Source organism: Oryzias latipes, chromosome 5 (assembly GCF_002234675.1).
Source record: "Oryzias latipes chromosome 5, ASM223467v1".
Classification (NCBI taxonomy): domain Eukaryota; kingdom Metazoa; phylum Chordata; class Actinopteri; order Beloniformes; family Adrianichthyidae; genus Oryzias; species Oryzias latipes.
Window position 1 is genome coordinate 2,136,248 of NC_019863.2, and position 16,861 is coordinate 2,153,108.

Genomic DNA, 16,861 nt, shown 5'->3' on the forward strand with positions numbered 1-16,861 from the left:
GCATCTGTACTTTACATTAAAGTCAAGAAAACAAAAGGGGTTTGCAATCATGAATCTCTGTCAAAGGTTTCTGTTTTCTGTTAAACATCCCTTGATGACTCTCTTGCTGCACTGAGCGCCGTTTCCAGGTTGGAGTTAGCGAGCGATGCCTAAACCTGCCATTAGTTCAGCTGTAAGCTGTAATTAAGCGGCATTTGCAGCACCTGCACACACTCAGACAATGTGTCTGCGCAGCCAGCATTTGTGAGAGCTTCACCTGTGTTCCTCCCTCACCTGTCTGACCTCCTGCAGAGGAGAAGAGGAGGAGGAGACAGGAGTAACTGATCACTGAGGGCAGCTCCGGTGGAGGGACACCTCTAACTGTCTGTCTGTCTGTCTGTCTTCAGAGCTTTGCTCACAGCCGTTCTGGTTTCTGTCCACCGGGACTTTGTTGACATTTTCAGCTGGAAGTTTGGATGCAGACGCTGAGCTCTGCAGCAGTTTGTTCTTCAGTGTGCTGGCTAAGAAACAGCAGATTTAGAGTTTGTTTGCTTTTCATATAAGGCCGGGGAAATATGTGATGCTTGCATTTTTCTGAGCTCAAATGAAGGCCTGCCTGTCGGAGCAGGACGAGCTTTTGGGGATTCTCTTTTCATCGTTTGGAGCAGGGCTGCTCATTCTTCCAGATCTCCAAGCTCTGCTGCTCGCTGCTGATCAGAAGCCTCCACATTCTGATTGAAGGAACCCACCTGGTCCAGGTGATCGGCAGCAAGCAGTGCAGGGAGAGCTGGAAAGCATGCAGGGTGGTAGATCTCCAGGACCAGGAAGGAGCAGCCCTGTTAGAGGATTTCCTCTGTGGGAATGCACCGTTTCTTCTTGATGATGCTCATTCTTCCATCCTACTCTGACCGTTTTCTTCACGTCCATCAGCGATGTGATGAATAAACCTGCTCTGGTCTGCTGTCCTCTCTGCTCGTTCGCACAAACGAAGGATCTGGGAGATCAAACTCCGCTCTGGCAGTCCCGCTCCTTCACTCTGTTCCTAATCTTTTCCCTGGCGCCTCCTTCGAGCTGAGAGCATTCTTGGCACCTAAAGGGGCCGAGCAGTGAACTGAAAGCATCGTCACACTTCAGAGCTGGCACCTTGTGTCATTACCAAAGAAGCATCTCCTTTTTTTCTCCCCTTTCTGGCTTGGGGAGGAAGCGCGTACTCCCCGCTCCTTGAGCGCAGGACACTTACCTCTTTGAAGGCCAGCCTGCTCCTATTGAGAGGAGATTCTCCTCGCGCTCAGTTTCCCAGCAGTCCATCCACCTCTGCGGCTCGGCCCAAAACCCCGTCCAGGAATGTGAATTGGCAAAGGATTTAATTGAGGCGATGTCTGCCCTTATGCACGGGCTAACCTTTAAAAGGCCCAGTTTGCTGACAGCGTTGCTTTTCCAAGAACGCTTGTTTCTGGGTACAAAGAAGCAGAAATCTTACATTTATATTTAAAAACATTAAATATGTTTTATGGTCTGGTAAGTATTACATTAATAAAGCAAAAAATAGTGTTGGAGGTAAAAAATTGTAAAAAAGTTTATAAATGGTTTGTAAAAACAAGTGTTTACCTCCACATATGTCCATTTAGATAAAAACACTTCCCTTTGGGCTTAGTGCAGAGAAGCTGAATTCATGTTTACCTTCATCTGTTAATGCTCTGTCAACAGCCACAAACCTCAATCAGCTAAATATCTTACATTAAAACTGTAAGATCATCTTTTAATCAGATTGTTTTGCATCATCTTTTTGGCCACCAACAAGTGCAAGAACGACTTGACAGAGTCTGATTGAAAATTTAATGTACATGAAGTTAAAGTAAACAATTTCATCAACCAAAGGAAATATTTCATGTTTGTAAACTTTGACTTGTTATTACATATTATCTTAGCTCACTTTTATTATCTTAGCATTTCTAACTCTAAACTAAAGGCCCCTGTGTGTTTGTGTAGTTCATTCACGGGGCTGCTGGAGCCTATCCCTGCCAATCGCGGGCGAAGGCGGGGGACGTCCCGGACAGGTCACCAGTCTGTCGCAGGCTTGTGTAGTTTTTTACTGTAGTTGTCTGCAAACCAGCAGGATTGGTCGTGTCTCCGTGTTTTTCTTTCTCCTTTGACAGCTTTGGTTTTTAAATGTGGATTTGGACCCTTCAGAACCATGATAGTCCCACCTCCGTGTTTGACAGCTTGAAACCCCTTTTCCTCTTTAGTTAAGGAAAACATCTCTGCATTACTCTTGTATCATTGTGGGACATTTATTTAGGTCTGAGCTCCTGTTTGAATCCATTTATTTGCTATGCCCTACTTCAAATCAACAAATGCATAGTAAAATGTGTCTCCGGTGTCAACATGTGGTTTTCCTCTGCAGCCTTTGGGACCAAATGTCAGTTACTGTCATGATCTGGTGCTGTAGGAGCTCATATGCAGGAGACCAGGGCGGATGGCAGGAACGTAAACATAAAACATAAGCTTAAGCGGGACAAAAACCCATGGAGAAACAAAACGGTGACAAAGCAGAACAGAAGACTGACTCTTGGAGAAAATGGTGTTCCTGGTGTTTTGAACATGTTCTTGGTGTTTTTCTGATGATGGAGGGGATTTCTAAAGAGAATTATACTTTAAATTGCATTTCTGATCGTTGTGAAATCAGGAGCAGACAAAACAAATGCGGATTGAAAAAGATTGTATTTTTGATTTAGAAAACAGGCTGAGCTAGCCACAGTCTCCCTGCTCCGCTCCATTCTGATGCATCCTGGTGTACATGAATAGATCCACGTACGTCTGAACTGGAATCTGGCTCCTGAATCTGAACTCCTGCCACTCTGTCCTAGAAAAAGGCCACAGGTTTTTTCATTTGGGCTAAAACAGTGCAATCGTAATCAAAAGACGTCTGAGAACACTTTGAAAAAAGATCAAAAGATGATCAGAGTGAGACTTTAAACACACTGAAGATAATTCACAAAAATCAAGACAGGTGTGGATGATTTACAACCTAAATGTGGTGTGACTGACAGGGAAACATGAAGAGAACCAAGAAGAAGCAGGCAGGCAGGCAGACAGACAGACAGGCAGACAGACAGACAGACAGACAGACAGGCAGACAGACAGACAGACAGTGAAACAGACAGACAGGCAGACAGACAGACAGACAGACAGACAGGCAGACAGACAGGCAGACAGTGAAACAGACAGACAGGCAGACAGACAGACAGACAGGCAGACAGTGAAACAGACAGACAGGCAGACAGACAGACAGACAGACAGGCAGACAGGCAGGCAGACAGGCAGGCAGACAGACAGACAATGAAACAGACAGACAGTGAAACAGACAGACAGGCAGGCAGACAGACAGACAGACAGTGAAACAGACAGACAGGCAGACAGACAGACAGACAGACAGACAGGCAGACAGGCAGGCAGACAGTGAAACAGACAGACAGACAGGCAGACAGACAGACAGACAGACAGGCAGGCAGACAGACAGGCAGACAGTGAAACAGACAGACAGGCAGACAGACAGACAGACAGGCAGACAGTGAAACAGACAGACAGGCAGACAGACAGACAGACAGGCAGACAGGCAGGCAGACAGGCAGGCAGACAGACAGACAATGAAACAGACAGACAGTGAAACAGACAGACAGGCAGGCAGACAGACAGACAGACAGTGAAACAGACAGACAGACAGGCAGACAGACAGACAGACAGACAGACAGGCAGACAGGCAGGCAGGCAGACAGGCAGGCAGACAGACAGACAGGCAGACAGGCAGGCAGACAGACAGACAATGAAACAGACAGACAGTGAAACAGACAGACAGGCAGGCAGACAGGCAGACAGGCAGACAGTGAAACAGACAGACAGACAGACAGACTCAGCATGTGTGAAGGTGAGATCTACAGCTTCCACATGTCTGTCTTGTCAGTTTCAATTTTTAGGAGTTACTCTTTGTGAGGCGTCTGTGGTGCAGAGGTAGAGCGGTCGACCTCCGATCAGAAGGTCGCAGGTTTGTCCCTGCATGTTATGGTTCATATTTCAGACTCCTGGTTGAGAAGAGCATCCTCAGCAGCTTTAGATTTTCCATTCACAGCAGATTATTTAGGGAGTTCTGCTAATGGAAGAAGTAATAACCCCCCCCCCCCCCCCCCCATCCGTACCCCTCTTCACTCCCCCTCCAGTTCTCGATCACGCCGTGGCGTGCACAAGTTCCCACCCATGACGAGCAGTGTGGATCAAACTTGCAGGTGATTTCTGTGAGGCTGAACTCTCTTTGTGTTCCCACTCTGCCCCCCCATGCCCCTATATGGGTGTGTGTCCGTGTGTACACAGGTGTTTGTTGTGTACATGTGTTTACAGTAATGTGTGAATTAGAGGACCCCCCCCCCCTCACTTCCTCTGTGAAGGCCCCCGTATCATTACTGCGCTGGAACGGCTCGACTGAAGGCTGGGGGATTAAAGCCGTGTCGAACACGCTTCTCCTCGCTTCCTCTGCGACCCCCGCCTTTTTTGCCCCCCCCCTTGGCTCTGCGAGCTTAAACTCGCCCGCTGCCAGAACAGCGAGTTGGTAACTTTGGAAACAGTTTGTGTGAATTTTCCTATCGCTGGCTGGCGAGCGCCCAGAAGCCCCAAACAAAGCATGGCGGTGATCAGTTCGGGGTGGGGGGGTGGGGGTTTGAAGACCTCAGCTTATCAGACTGGACAGAAGGAAGGTAGATCTCTTTGAATTCTTTTCCCATCCATCACTCAGAATCAGAGAATCCGATGAGCTGCTGCTCCGTCAAACGATTTCAGTCATTCCAGAACAGGATAACTCAACAGGAAGCTGAGACTCTCTGCATGTCCTCATCTCTGAGCAGAACGTCAGCTGATCAAGTTCAAGGTTGGACAGATCTCTGTGGTTTAGAGCTTGTTAGCCATTACTCGGTTTGCATCTCACAGTCATTGCAAATTCTTCTGTCGTTCGGCAACGAGATGAATTGGTTTAAAACATCCGGAAAAACATGTAAACACAGACTAAGGAGAACAAAGTTGAACTTTCAGTTTGAAATTGGGCAAATAAAGGTTGTACATGTAAGTCAATGCACTGATTTCACCAGGGGAGGAGCTACAACATTTTATAAGGGGGGGTGGAAGGGGGTCAGAGGGCTTTTGAAGGGTGGCATCACAAATAAAAGGATCAAAACTATGCATAATAAACTTTTATTTTAAATTGATGAATTGATATTTATGAGTTTTCCAAAAATAAGGATTTTTTCTTGCCCAAGGAAACAGCACGGCTCAACATTGAAAATCTTATAATATTTAAAATATTATCTTAATCAATGATGATACTGATAATTGCCTCAAAAATTGGGGGCAAGTGGTGGGGGGTCTTTTTGCTGGGGGTGGGGGTAGCTCTGCCCCTGCATCCCACTGTACAGTGGTCGGCCAATGTCTTGAGTCTGAGTTTTAGAAGCTGGACCCACCCCCGCATAGAAGCCGGGGATTTGCTGAGCGGAGACACCAGACGTGACACGCATAATGACGCCCCCCCTCCTGCTTCCGGTCCGACAAAATAAAAGATGAAGTGCAACAACAGGCGTGAAATGGCTGATTAGAAATTTGGAGAGAAGTGAAAGGATGCATGAGATTGTTCTTTCTTGGCTCTCTGTTATCTGTTCTAGCTGTAGAAAATAAAGAACTGGAGCCAAAAGAACAGAAGAGGATTTAGGATGACATTCAGCAGCATGTCAGGTGTCATTAGTCTGTTTACATGTGACGGGTCACCTGTCAATCATCCTTTTGCATGGACATTTGTTCGGCAGCAACAATTCCTGCAGTGTGACAAAAATCTATAGACTCTGTAAACTCAAAGGTTTTGTTTGCATAAATGCTAAAGGGAACATCTACTAAGGTTATTTTTTTTAATTACCTTTCAAATCCACACTGACATCCTATAGATGGTCCACTTTGCAGAGTGAGCGTGGTCGAGGTGCTCCCGCCCACAGTCCTGCTGCCGCACAGATCAGTTTGGAGCTGAATCTCCTCTGAAGTGGGTTTTAAAACACAAAGTTGGCGTGAGTCAGTGGACAGCCTGTTTGCTTCCCAACATGATCCCAAGACCTTCCACATATAGAAGATATCCACAACTTTCTTAGTCCCTGAAGGACAGATGTCTCTTTCTAAAGCGTTCCCAGTGGTCTTTTAATTATGATGACGCCGTTCTCAGCCAAAACTAAACCACCTGTGTCTCTCCAGGGCCTAGTTTCTGCAGAGCAGCAGGACTTCATTAGAAATTTGTCTCTGAGTTGTGGGAGGATCTGTTGGTTTGTAGTAACCCCCCCCCCCCCTTCCCTTCTGTCGCTACGAGCTCGGAGCAGGAAGCAGGAAGCTCCTTTTCAAACGACACTCTTTCATCTGTTTGAATAGGGAGACACTTAGAAATGCTATTTTTAGCTAAATTTACTGTATATATTTCCTCCATCATCAGAAAAATGCTAAAGAACATGTTAAAAACACCATTTTCATCAGAGTGAGTCTCTAAAATGGGGAAAATGGGGAACTGCAGCATGTTGTGTTTTCAGGATTTAATCAGGGTGACCGCCTGTTTTCACGACCAAGCTCCTGCAATTGTCTGTTTGGGAGAGTTATCTCAACACCAAAACAAAGGATCTTATTTGTAATGTAAGAGCAGCAAAACACTGTGACTGCCCATCAAAAAGGTTGGAGGCTGCACAGATGTGAAACCATGAACAACCGTTAGAAATCCAAAAGTGTACTGATTAGCTGATTTTGCTGTTCTGGCCCTTACATGTCATTAGTTTCGATATGCCTTGTGTTTGTAGAAATGCTATTACTGCTCATTTTTCTCTAGATATTATTGAATGTTTGAAAATCTCCAGTAATGATCAGATGTGAAGTTTTTTTACTGTCTGGCAGAGTTTTTGCCTAACGCCAATGGAATTGGGAATCTTCTGGCAGTGGTGTTTTTCTCTGGTCTTTTTAGTCTGACAACACAGGTTTGAGTCACAAACATTTACTGTATTCGATAATTGGACCAGGTGAGTGTAACGTTATATAGAAAATGGTTTACTCCAATCTAATGAAGACAACTAAGTCGCCATTTTTCCGCCAACCTTGTTGCCATGTTTGAACCAAAAATCCTCAGGAAGAAGTGATTGGTCCGAGTTGGTACGAGTCATCGTTTCTATGGCAACTGCTATCTCCATTCAGAAATCAAAGCAAACTTATTTATTCAGCCCTTTTCTTATAAGAACGTAACACAAAGAGCTTTACATTAAAATGATATTAAAAATAACATAAAAACAAGCACGAAAATTAAAATAGGGCCCTTTCCCCAGACCACCACAGACAGGGACCAGTCTCACCACAGGCGGGGACCAGCTTCACCACAGGCGGGGGTCAGCCCCACCACAGGCGGGGACCAGCCTCACTTCAGGCGGGGACCAGCCTCACTTCAGGCGGGGACCAGCCTCACTTCAGGCGGGGACCAGCCTCACTTCAGGCGGGGACCAGCCTCACTTCAGGCTGGGGTCAGTCTCACCACATGTGGGATGCAGGTCCCCATCTAGAGCTCCAGCGGCTAACCAGCAGCCGACCCAGAGGGAGAGGGTCCAAAGTAAATAAAAATGAATATGAGAATTAAAAAGTAAACATACTGATACGAGTAATTAACAAATAAACAATAAATAATTGAAATAAGGAATATTAAAATAAATCATTAGTAATCTAGTGTTAATTCATAAAACAAGAAAAAATAGATAAATAAATACAATTTTAAAAGTAGGGATAATTCGGTAAAAGCCAGGTTAAAAAGCAACTATGCTCTCTGCGGCTCTCAGGTCCTCAGGCAGACTGTTCCACAAATGAGGGCCATAGTGCTGAAAAGATGCCTCTCTGTAGGTTTTGGTTTTACAGCTGGAATGGTTTGTAGACCAGTGCCAGAGGATCTCAGGGTCCAAGAAGGGTTTATATTTGACTAAAATATCTGATGGCGCAAGGCCGTTAAGGCATTTAAAATTGTTAAAAGGAGCTTAAATTCAATCCTGATGCATTGGGGGTGAAGTGAGCCCGCCTCCTGGTCTTGGTGAGAACTCGTGCAGCAGAAATTTGGAGAAGTTGACGGTTCTTAATGTTAGTTTTTGGAAGACCATCAAGCAGGGCGTTACAGCAATCAATTTTACTGATGAGAAAAGAATGCATTAGCATCTGCATATTAGTAAGAGAGAGTAGTGGGCGGACCCTAGCCAGATTTCTAAGGTAATAAAATCCAGTTTTAACCGACTGTTTTATACGAGGGATAAAAGTTAGCTCAGAGTGGAAAACAACACCCAGGTTTCTGACTGTTTCTGAATGACTTCATTTCTTTCTCACAGCTTCAGAACTGATAACTACAATTTTATTTTTTATTTATTTATTTTTTTCAGGAATAGCTTGTTTGAAGTCCTAACCACTACCACTTGAAAGCGGGCTTAAGAGAATCTGGCAAACATTTTTTAACGTTCGACGTGAGACCATGTTTTAATTAAGGCATCTGATTGGTCAGCTTGTAGCTTCAATAGCTTGGAATAAAGAGAAAATATGGGGATAAAATAGGATTAGCAAGACTTTTTTTTAAAAGATATCAGAGCAAGAATGATTGTTCTGACAAATAGAATGAGTAATAGATATGTATTTCTCAGTAGAAGTCTATGGGATTTAGGCTTATTGGAGCCATCGGGTACTTCTTGTTTGGAAGGGCGAGGAGTCACTTAGTCCAGTTCTCATAAACAGTCAATGGTCTCAAACCAGCTCTCCTTTACTGATGGTCTTAGAAACTTGGGCCAAAGTCCACGGCACACGTTCCCGCCTGAAAGAGTCTTGACAGAACCAAAACTCAAGCTTCACTCTCAAAAAGTGGCACCTGAAACTGTGGTGAATTTGAGAAAAACGTATTTTAGAAAGGATGTTAAGTGGTGATGTCAGGTGGTCTCAGACACCACACTGCTCCGTTTGCAGTCCTGAACTTCGTTGCTTCTCATCTTTTTCAGATGGTGTTCATTCCGTGTCGGCTCAGTGCCTCCTCCAAGTCATCATCATCACAGATGAGATGCTGTCCAACAGCATCACGCTACGCCTGGCCAACACCTCTCAGGAGCACTTCCTGTCCCTGCTGCTCGCTCAGTTCCTGGACGGCGTGGCTCAGGTCCTGTCTGCTGCTCCTGAGGATGTTGTTATCTTCAACATCCAAGATGATACAGATGTTAGTGTTCCCATTCTCAACGTCACCCTGTCGGTGGCCGTGCCGGTGTTTGGGGAGGCCCATCATCGCCCTGCTGGCTTTGGAGGCGGCGGGCTGTTGAGAGGCGTGGAGACGGGGGAGTTTTTCGGTTCGGAGGAGCTCCAGGAAAGGCTGTATTTGAACCGGAGCCTTCTGGCTCAGATCTCCTCCCAGGAAGTTCTCCCTTTTGATGACAACATCTGCCTCCGCGAGCCGTGCGAGAACTACATGAAGTGTGTGTCTGTACTGAAGTTTGACAGCCTGGCTCCATTTGTCTCGTCCGACACCATCCTCTTCAGACCCATCCACCCCATCGCGGGGCTGAGATGCCGGTGTCCTAGAGGCTTCACTGGAGACTACTGTGAGACTGAGATCGATCTCTGCTACTCCAAACCGTGTGGAGCTCACGGTGTGTGTCGCAGCAAGGAGGGAGGCTTCACCTGCGAGTGCTTTGAGGACTATACAGGTAGGCGCCAATCATCTACCTCCATCCAACCCTCTGCTCTGCATCTTCCTCACTCACACAAACCGTCCTCATATTCTTTGACTGCATCCGTGAACCTCCTCTTTGGTCTTCCTCTGGGCTCCAACTGCAGCATCCTTTTGCCAACATCATCATTGTTCCTCCTCTGAATGTGTCCAAACATCTCAATCTGCTTCCCTGCATTTACCTCCAAAACCTTTAACATGAGCTGTTGCTCTGATGTGCCTTTTTGCAAACATACTCATGCTCTATTTTAGCAGGAAATCAAGCATATTTAGCTAATTTGTCTGAAACTTTTTCCCTCTAGATTATCGCAAATGAAGATGATTGGGGAGAAGACAGTCTAAGAAGATAGCTTGCTCAAATTTTTCCAGTTAGGTTAAAAATGTGTGTATTTAGGAAAGTATTAGGCTTGACACCTAACTTCAGTCACCAATCTCTTTATGAAACTTTCATTTAAAAAACATGCTGAGGAAACAGAAAAAGAAAATCCACATTGTTGAAATAAGCCTGATTAGCTCTCATGCTGGAGACCCTTGGTAGATTCCTGTGGAATGTCGTTTTCTTCTCCTGGACAAACATCTCATGCAAACGTTGTCTGCCATGTTGACCATCCTCCTCAACTCTTTATGGAACAGGGCTCTTTATTGACACAGACTGTCCTCTGCGCTAATGAGCGGCCCTGCAGGCAAAGGCTGAGTGAAAAGCCATTGATTTGATTTCGCCTTGTTACAGACAACTTTAGCAGAAGTGTGACCCTGTAACCCATCAATGCATCTGTCTGAGTTTCTAAAACCATTAACCATCTGACAGTTTCTATTGTTCAGGTGCAGTTACTTTACAACAATCAGACAAGATGCAGTTCTATGCTTATGAACATGCTTCTGTGCATCTAAAGGGTCGTAACTTGTTGAAACGCCTTTGCTCAGCTCAACTTTAGCAGAGTTTCCACAGCAAGAGCAACAAAAACACCAGCTGATGAGAATCTGACATCCACGTTTCAGACCAGAGAGCATGACAAAAACAACAAAGGAGAATCAAAGCTCTAACACATCCAGAATCATTTTGCTGGGTGGAATAAGGACAATGAAACTACGAATCACAGATGAGAGAGCTATGACTGAAAGAAAAGAAAAACAATATATAGAATTTGTTCAAGCAGAGGAGAATACGTTCAATTTTTAGGATTAAGCGCAAATTAATGTATTCCTGTTGGCAGCTAAATTTGCAAAGGGGTTGCAGGATGTGCTATTTATTCATAACTCTAAAAATTATTCACATCTTCAAAGGGTTAAAGAGCATTCCTTCTTTGGATTTGTACAGGAAGGAAAGAGGAACAAATTAAGAAAAATAAGGGGAAAGAGAACAAAACTATGCTAATTTATACGGTTTGAATTTTAGAGTAGTAACATTCTTTTTTTTTTGAGAGGCTAAATGGGTCAAATCCTTACTTTGGACTTTCATATGCAAAATTTATTCTTAATGAATGAGAAAACATGCAATAAATAAAGTTATGTGTAGGATTGGATATCCTAAAAATGAGGCAGTTGTGTTATACATGACCAGCGAGAGAACATGAAGTGATGCTAATATTAGTTAGCATTTGGTTTAAGCTAATGGTAACATACGTTTAAAATAGATTGCCAAAAGGCAATAAAAGCTTGCATGAAATTTAAGGTGATGCAAGCTCTTGGTAACATTAGGTTTAAGGCAATGCTAACATAAACCATTAAACCAAATCATTTCCAGTGGGGGAGATTAACAAATAATTATTTCAATCACCCAAAAATCACATTTTTTACTATTTTGGTAAAAAAGAAAAACATTTTTAAAAGTCACTCATAATTAATTGGTTAAGAATGAAGAGTTAAGAAGAGGAAAAATGCAAAATACAGCATAATCTAATGCTAGTAACTTTAGCATTAGATCAACGATAGTGCTATCTTTAGCATTAGATTAAAGGTGATCATAACTTTAGCATTAGACAAGAGGTGATGCTAACCTTAGCATGACATTAAAGGCGATGATAAATTTAGCATTACATTAAAAGCAATGCCAGCTCTAGCATTGGATTAAAGGTGATGCTAACTTTAGCATTACATTAAAAATAGATAGTAGGTCTGCCGACATCTTTCATTAAAGCCAAATGTTTTTCTAGTGGTGAATGACATAGTAAGGATCTATGTTTGGCTACAACACTGATTTGTATTTTATTTTATTTTATTTTATTTTATTATATTTTGGTTTATAAAAACCTGTAAACTCGTAATTTTATCACAAGACAACCTTTGTAATTGTGGAGATGATTCTCTGCTCTTTTGTTAGGCTTTGGCACAATCATCATCAGAATCAGAAATACTTTATTGATCCCAGACATGGGAAATTTGTGTGTTACCATAGCAGCATTGTAATCATAAAAAGAAAATACAATAATATAAAAACAAAGTAAATGTAAACAAATAAGGTGGTATAATAATAATTACTAATGCTATAATCATCATGGATTAATCATTGATTAGCTACAGAGTTTTTTAGCTAAGAACTCCTCTCTTTAAACCTTTTTTAAAGATGTCCAGACTCCGAAGCTGCTTTCACACAGACATGTTGTTTTGCATCTGCTGCATCCTTGTTTTTGCCTCAACAACAGTATTTTCCTTCTTCTCTGCAAGCAAGGCCTCTAGAGGTGGTCACACACCAGCCACTGTTGACTTAAGTGGTTTTAAAAGGATGTCCTTTAAAGGACGCTCCTTAAAGCTCCCTCAATGTGAGCCTAATCCTGTCATTGTCATGTAGGAAGAGCTGCACCATCAGGATTAACAAAGAAAAGGAAAAAAACCTTGCTCATTCCATGTATTTGCAGAGATCCCTCTGTTTAGTTTTCAATGCTGAAAAGTATTGAATCATCTTTTATCACCCAACGACATTTTCTTTGCAGAAACTCTCTTTTTGATCAAAAACTTAAAGGTGTGTTTTTTACTCCTGTGTCAGCTGTTCATTCTGAGGCTTCCTAACGGAAGAATTCTGCATAGTTGGTGGTGTTTCCCTGCAGAAGTCTGGATTTCAGTCAGAGTTTAACCTTCTCTTTGTTCTCTCTGCACTCACGTCCTTTCCATTCTCCCTCATCAAACGGCGTTTTTTCCCTCTGTTTGAGCAGCTGCTCATAAAGCCTTCAGCAGTGTCGGCCTCTGTGTGTGTGGACGCCGAGTGCAGGTTGAGTGGCACTTGCATATTGATGCATGTATGTGGGTGTTGGAGCTGGACTGCAGGTGCTTTTCATGGGAAGTGGGTGCTGTGGGTATTTTTTCATCCGCTGTTTGCAGGAATCCTTTGCATCAGTGGGGGAGGTTTGAGACCTGGACGCTTATCTGCGTTCAGGCTTTGGGTTGAGCACCAAAGTTTTCACCCCAAAGGTTCAGGCGTTTTATTTGGGAATGTCTGTGAGTCTGCGTGTGCAGTGCTTGTTCGTTCATGGCGGGGGGATCTTCAGCGTTGTCAGATGGTCGCTGGAAGGGAAATGAGGGAGACGGAGGGCGCTCCTTTGAAAGTCTCTGTTTGAAGGTGACTTGACGTGCTGATGCTTGTGATAGGAGCTCCCACTCATCTGCTCACCTCCTCCTCTCAGAAAAAAAAAACACACATTTTTGAGTTAAGTGTGCATTTGTTGGAATCATAATGTGCATGACCGCTTTGGAACAGAAATAGTGAATGCTCACTCTCCTGTTCTCAAATGTGGCAAACACTGAGAGCCTCTGTGATTTGCCGCTGAGAATAAGTGCATGCTGTTGTAAAATCAGAGCAGCAGCCAACTGCACAACAGCTGCACACCTCGCCGTGAATTCATTGTGATCATTTCTTTCAATGATTTCATGGTGGACAAACGACGCACAGCTCTGAAGCGTTTCCCGTGTGAAACAATTGCTGCAAAATCCTTTTTTCCTGCATCCCTTTGTGAAAACATTGAAATAATGTTGGTGTCCAGAAAAGGCTTGATTGCAGATTTCTTGATCAATGTCACGCTGACCTCTCAGCCAGGAGTTTGTTGGGGTTTCAGCTGAATTGAACGTTTCTCTGCTCCTGCTGTTTGTCTGCAGGGAGACGTCTAATCCTGAGGCTGCACAGAGTGACTCCAGCAGCGTAAAGAGCTCTGATGAAGGAGCAGGATGCTCTCATGGGGGCTGCACAGATTCTAGCTTAAACTTATTGTTGCAATTGTTCCAGCTTCTCCTCATGAGTGGCTGCTTGTGCAGATCTTTAGATCTGATCAATTATTGAAAGCATCCTGCTTGTTGTGTTCTGTTTGTCTGAATTTAAAGATTAAAGAGATTAGTTCATGAGGAACTGCTCATTTTTGCTGAGAAATACAAATACAATAAAGTGTAAATACCGGCGTTTAGATCAAGAAATCCACCCGCCGTCATCGTCTTTCCTTATCCATGTCTAATCCTGCTTTTATCAGTTAAGTGAAGCAGTTTGATGTTTTACTTTCATGTCAGATGTACCTATGGAAATGACAGTAGAAAGCATAAAGATCTGCGTCTCTGTTGGATCTTTACCGTGTTTGTGCAATCTGCTGCTTAATGAGGCACGAGCCTAGTGAGCAGCGTTTATTTACAGGGATGCACCCGTCGAGGAGCAGAGGAGGCGCATCTGAATTATTGATTAAGTCTTTATCTGGAGCCGTGAGTGTGAGCTTGTCTCAGTCTCGGTTGCTCACCTGGCCGCTGTGAGGAGGAGCTGTGGTGGAGGGCGGGGCCACTGACCACCTGGAGGCGTTCATGACGGATCAATGAGCAGGATCAATAGAGCTGCTCTGCTAAATGTGCTTTCCCACGGTGAATCATATCTCAGAGTCACTGGTTTTCTCGTTTTGCTGGCAGAGAGTGTGAGACCACCTCAACCGCCTCAGGAAACACAAGCACTACTTTTTCTTTATTTGCCTGCGGCGAGCTGCTGAATTCATAACAAAGCAGGCAGACTTTATTTTACAGCCCAGAATGTGACAGCTGATTTCACAGATTGACAGGATATGCAACAGAGAATAGGTTGGCTTTTTGGGGCAGGAGATGTCTGAATTTTAGGGAAAAATATCAAATATTATTGATGAGGACAGAAAGAAATAAAGATCCTTTAGCTTGAACTCTTTGTGGTTCAGGGCCTTAAAGAGCGTTTTCCTCTACTAAACAATCTGCTCAATCAATTTGTCAGTAATACTGTTTTTTGTGGCACACTTGATATCAATCTTTTTGGCAAAAAGCTTGATAATTAAAACCTATTTTTGATTATATTATGCAATAATTCCACAATGAACCTGAAAATATGCAAACAAAAACTCAATTCCAAGCAGTAAATTTTTTTTTTTGCTGCGAAAATCCCCAAATGTTTTTACTGATATATCACGATGTTCAAACATGTAGAGACAAGATAAAAATGTATACATCTAAAAACAAAACAAGGACAAAGTCAAAACGATACGAAAAATGTCTAAAAAATCAGCTGAAACTCCACTTAACTATAATATTTTCAAGGATTTATTCCAAGGGGAGTCACATTTGTGTCTTAACTGTAGTTCAATATGAAGAAATCTTAGGAATGCAAATAAAGTTTTATTTTTGATACATAAATGTTGATGAAATACTCCACAGGCTTTGAGCAGATGACTGGTGGGATAAGCTCAGACCATCCATGGAAAAACCCCAGAGCAGAGACGCTGATGTTGGTTGAGGTCAGTCCTCAACATGGTACCAGTCCAGGTGGAGAACGGGGTGGAGGAGGGCCGGCAAAACCATTTGGAATGTAGAAAAATGAAAGTCAGTGAACTTAAAAACAGACTTGATTGTGATTGGCTGAGGGAAAAAAGCGGGGAATTTAGCTTTTGGTTTAGGGTGAAGGCTTAATTGATGAGTGGCCTGTAGAACCCAGCTTATCCCAAACTGAGGAGGATCTTCCTCATCCAAGCTTCACTTATTACTGAGCCCGTGTCCTGACATTAAAATATAAAAATATATCTTGTTCCCACAGATTAATATCTTGTTCCTACAGATTATTATCTCGTTCCCTCAAAATACTATTCCGTTCCCTCGAAATGATTAACTCGTGAGAACGCAATAATTATGTCGTTCGAACGAAATAATTAATCCGTTCGAACGCAGTAATTATTCACGTCATAAGTCATACACGCGGATATGCTCTCTGTACGCCGGCAAAACTAAGCCGCTTTCAGTGGTAACTTCCGTGTCTCTGTGACCCATATTCGTTCAAAAAAGGAACATGAAAAACAAAAATGATCACTTTATTACTGTCTCAATGAATATAAGAAAAATATCAAAAGATTTATGATAACTAGGCTGCTTTGTCATACGATAGCTCCTGCTAGGCTACTACTAGCTCCGCCGCAGAGCTCTTTGATGTATGCCGGCATTTGGGCAACTGGCTGGTCTGTTGTCAGACAGCTGATATTGTAGTTTAGGGTCGAATAGGAATAATAATTTTCAGGACTTGTCTTTTATTAACTTTAGCAGTCAGTCGCTTTACATTCGAAGGCTATAAGGCTACATGCTAACTGACTAGCCGATCATATCCTGTTATTAATTTACGTTATAGATTTACAGCAGATACCTTCACATTTCTGTCTGTGTGTGTGTCTCATTACATTGCATTGAAGACACGGAGGATGTTTACAGAACAGATTTATTTATTTCAAAAAGCACAAAAGCATCCATCGTATTTTGGATGGAGCCAGTTGCCCAAATGCCGGCATACATCAAAGAGCTCTGCGGCGGAGCTAGTAGTAGCCTAGCAGGAGCTATCGTATGACAAAGCAGCCTAGTTATCATAAATCTTTTGATATTTTTCTTATATTCATTGAGACAGTAATAAAGTGATCATTTTTGTTTTTCATGTTCCTTTTTTGAACGAATGTGGGTCACAGAGACACGGAAGTTACCGCTGAAAGCGGCTTTTGCCGGCGGACAGAGAGCATATCCGCGTGAATGACTTATGACGTGAATAATTATTGCGTTTGAACGGATTAATTATTGCGTTCGAACGACATAATTATTGCGTTCGCAGGAGTTAATCATTTCGAGGGAACGGAATAGTATTTT

The 16,861-nt window shown here is 43.1% G+C and overlaps 1 protein-coding gene across 1 annotated transcript in view; it reads left to right on the forward strand.

The window, feature by feature from the left end:
- celsr2 (cadherin EGF LAG seven-pass G-type receptor 2) overlaps window positions 1-16,861 on the forward strand; it is an 89,396-nt gene that overhangs the window by 25,047 nt on the left and 47,488 nt on the right. The window contains exon 2 of the mRNA XM_023954719.1: window positions 9,045-9,740. Within this exon, the coding sequence (XP_023810487.1) occupies window positions 9,045-9,740 (696 nt within the window). The remainder of the gene's footprint in view (window positions 1-9,044; window positions 9,741-16,861) is intronic.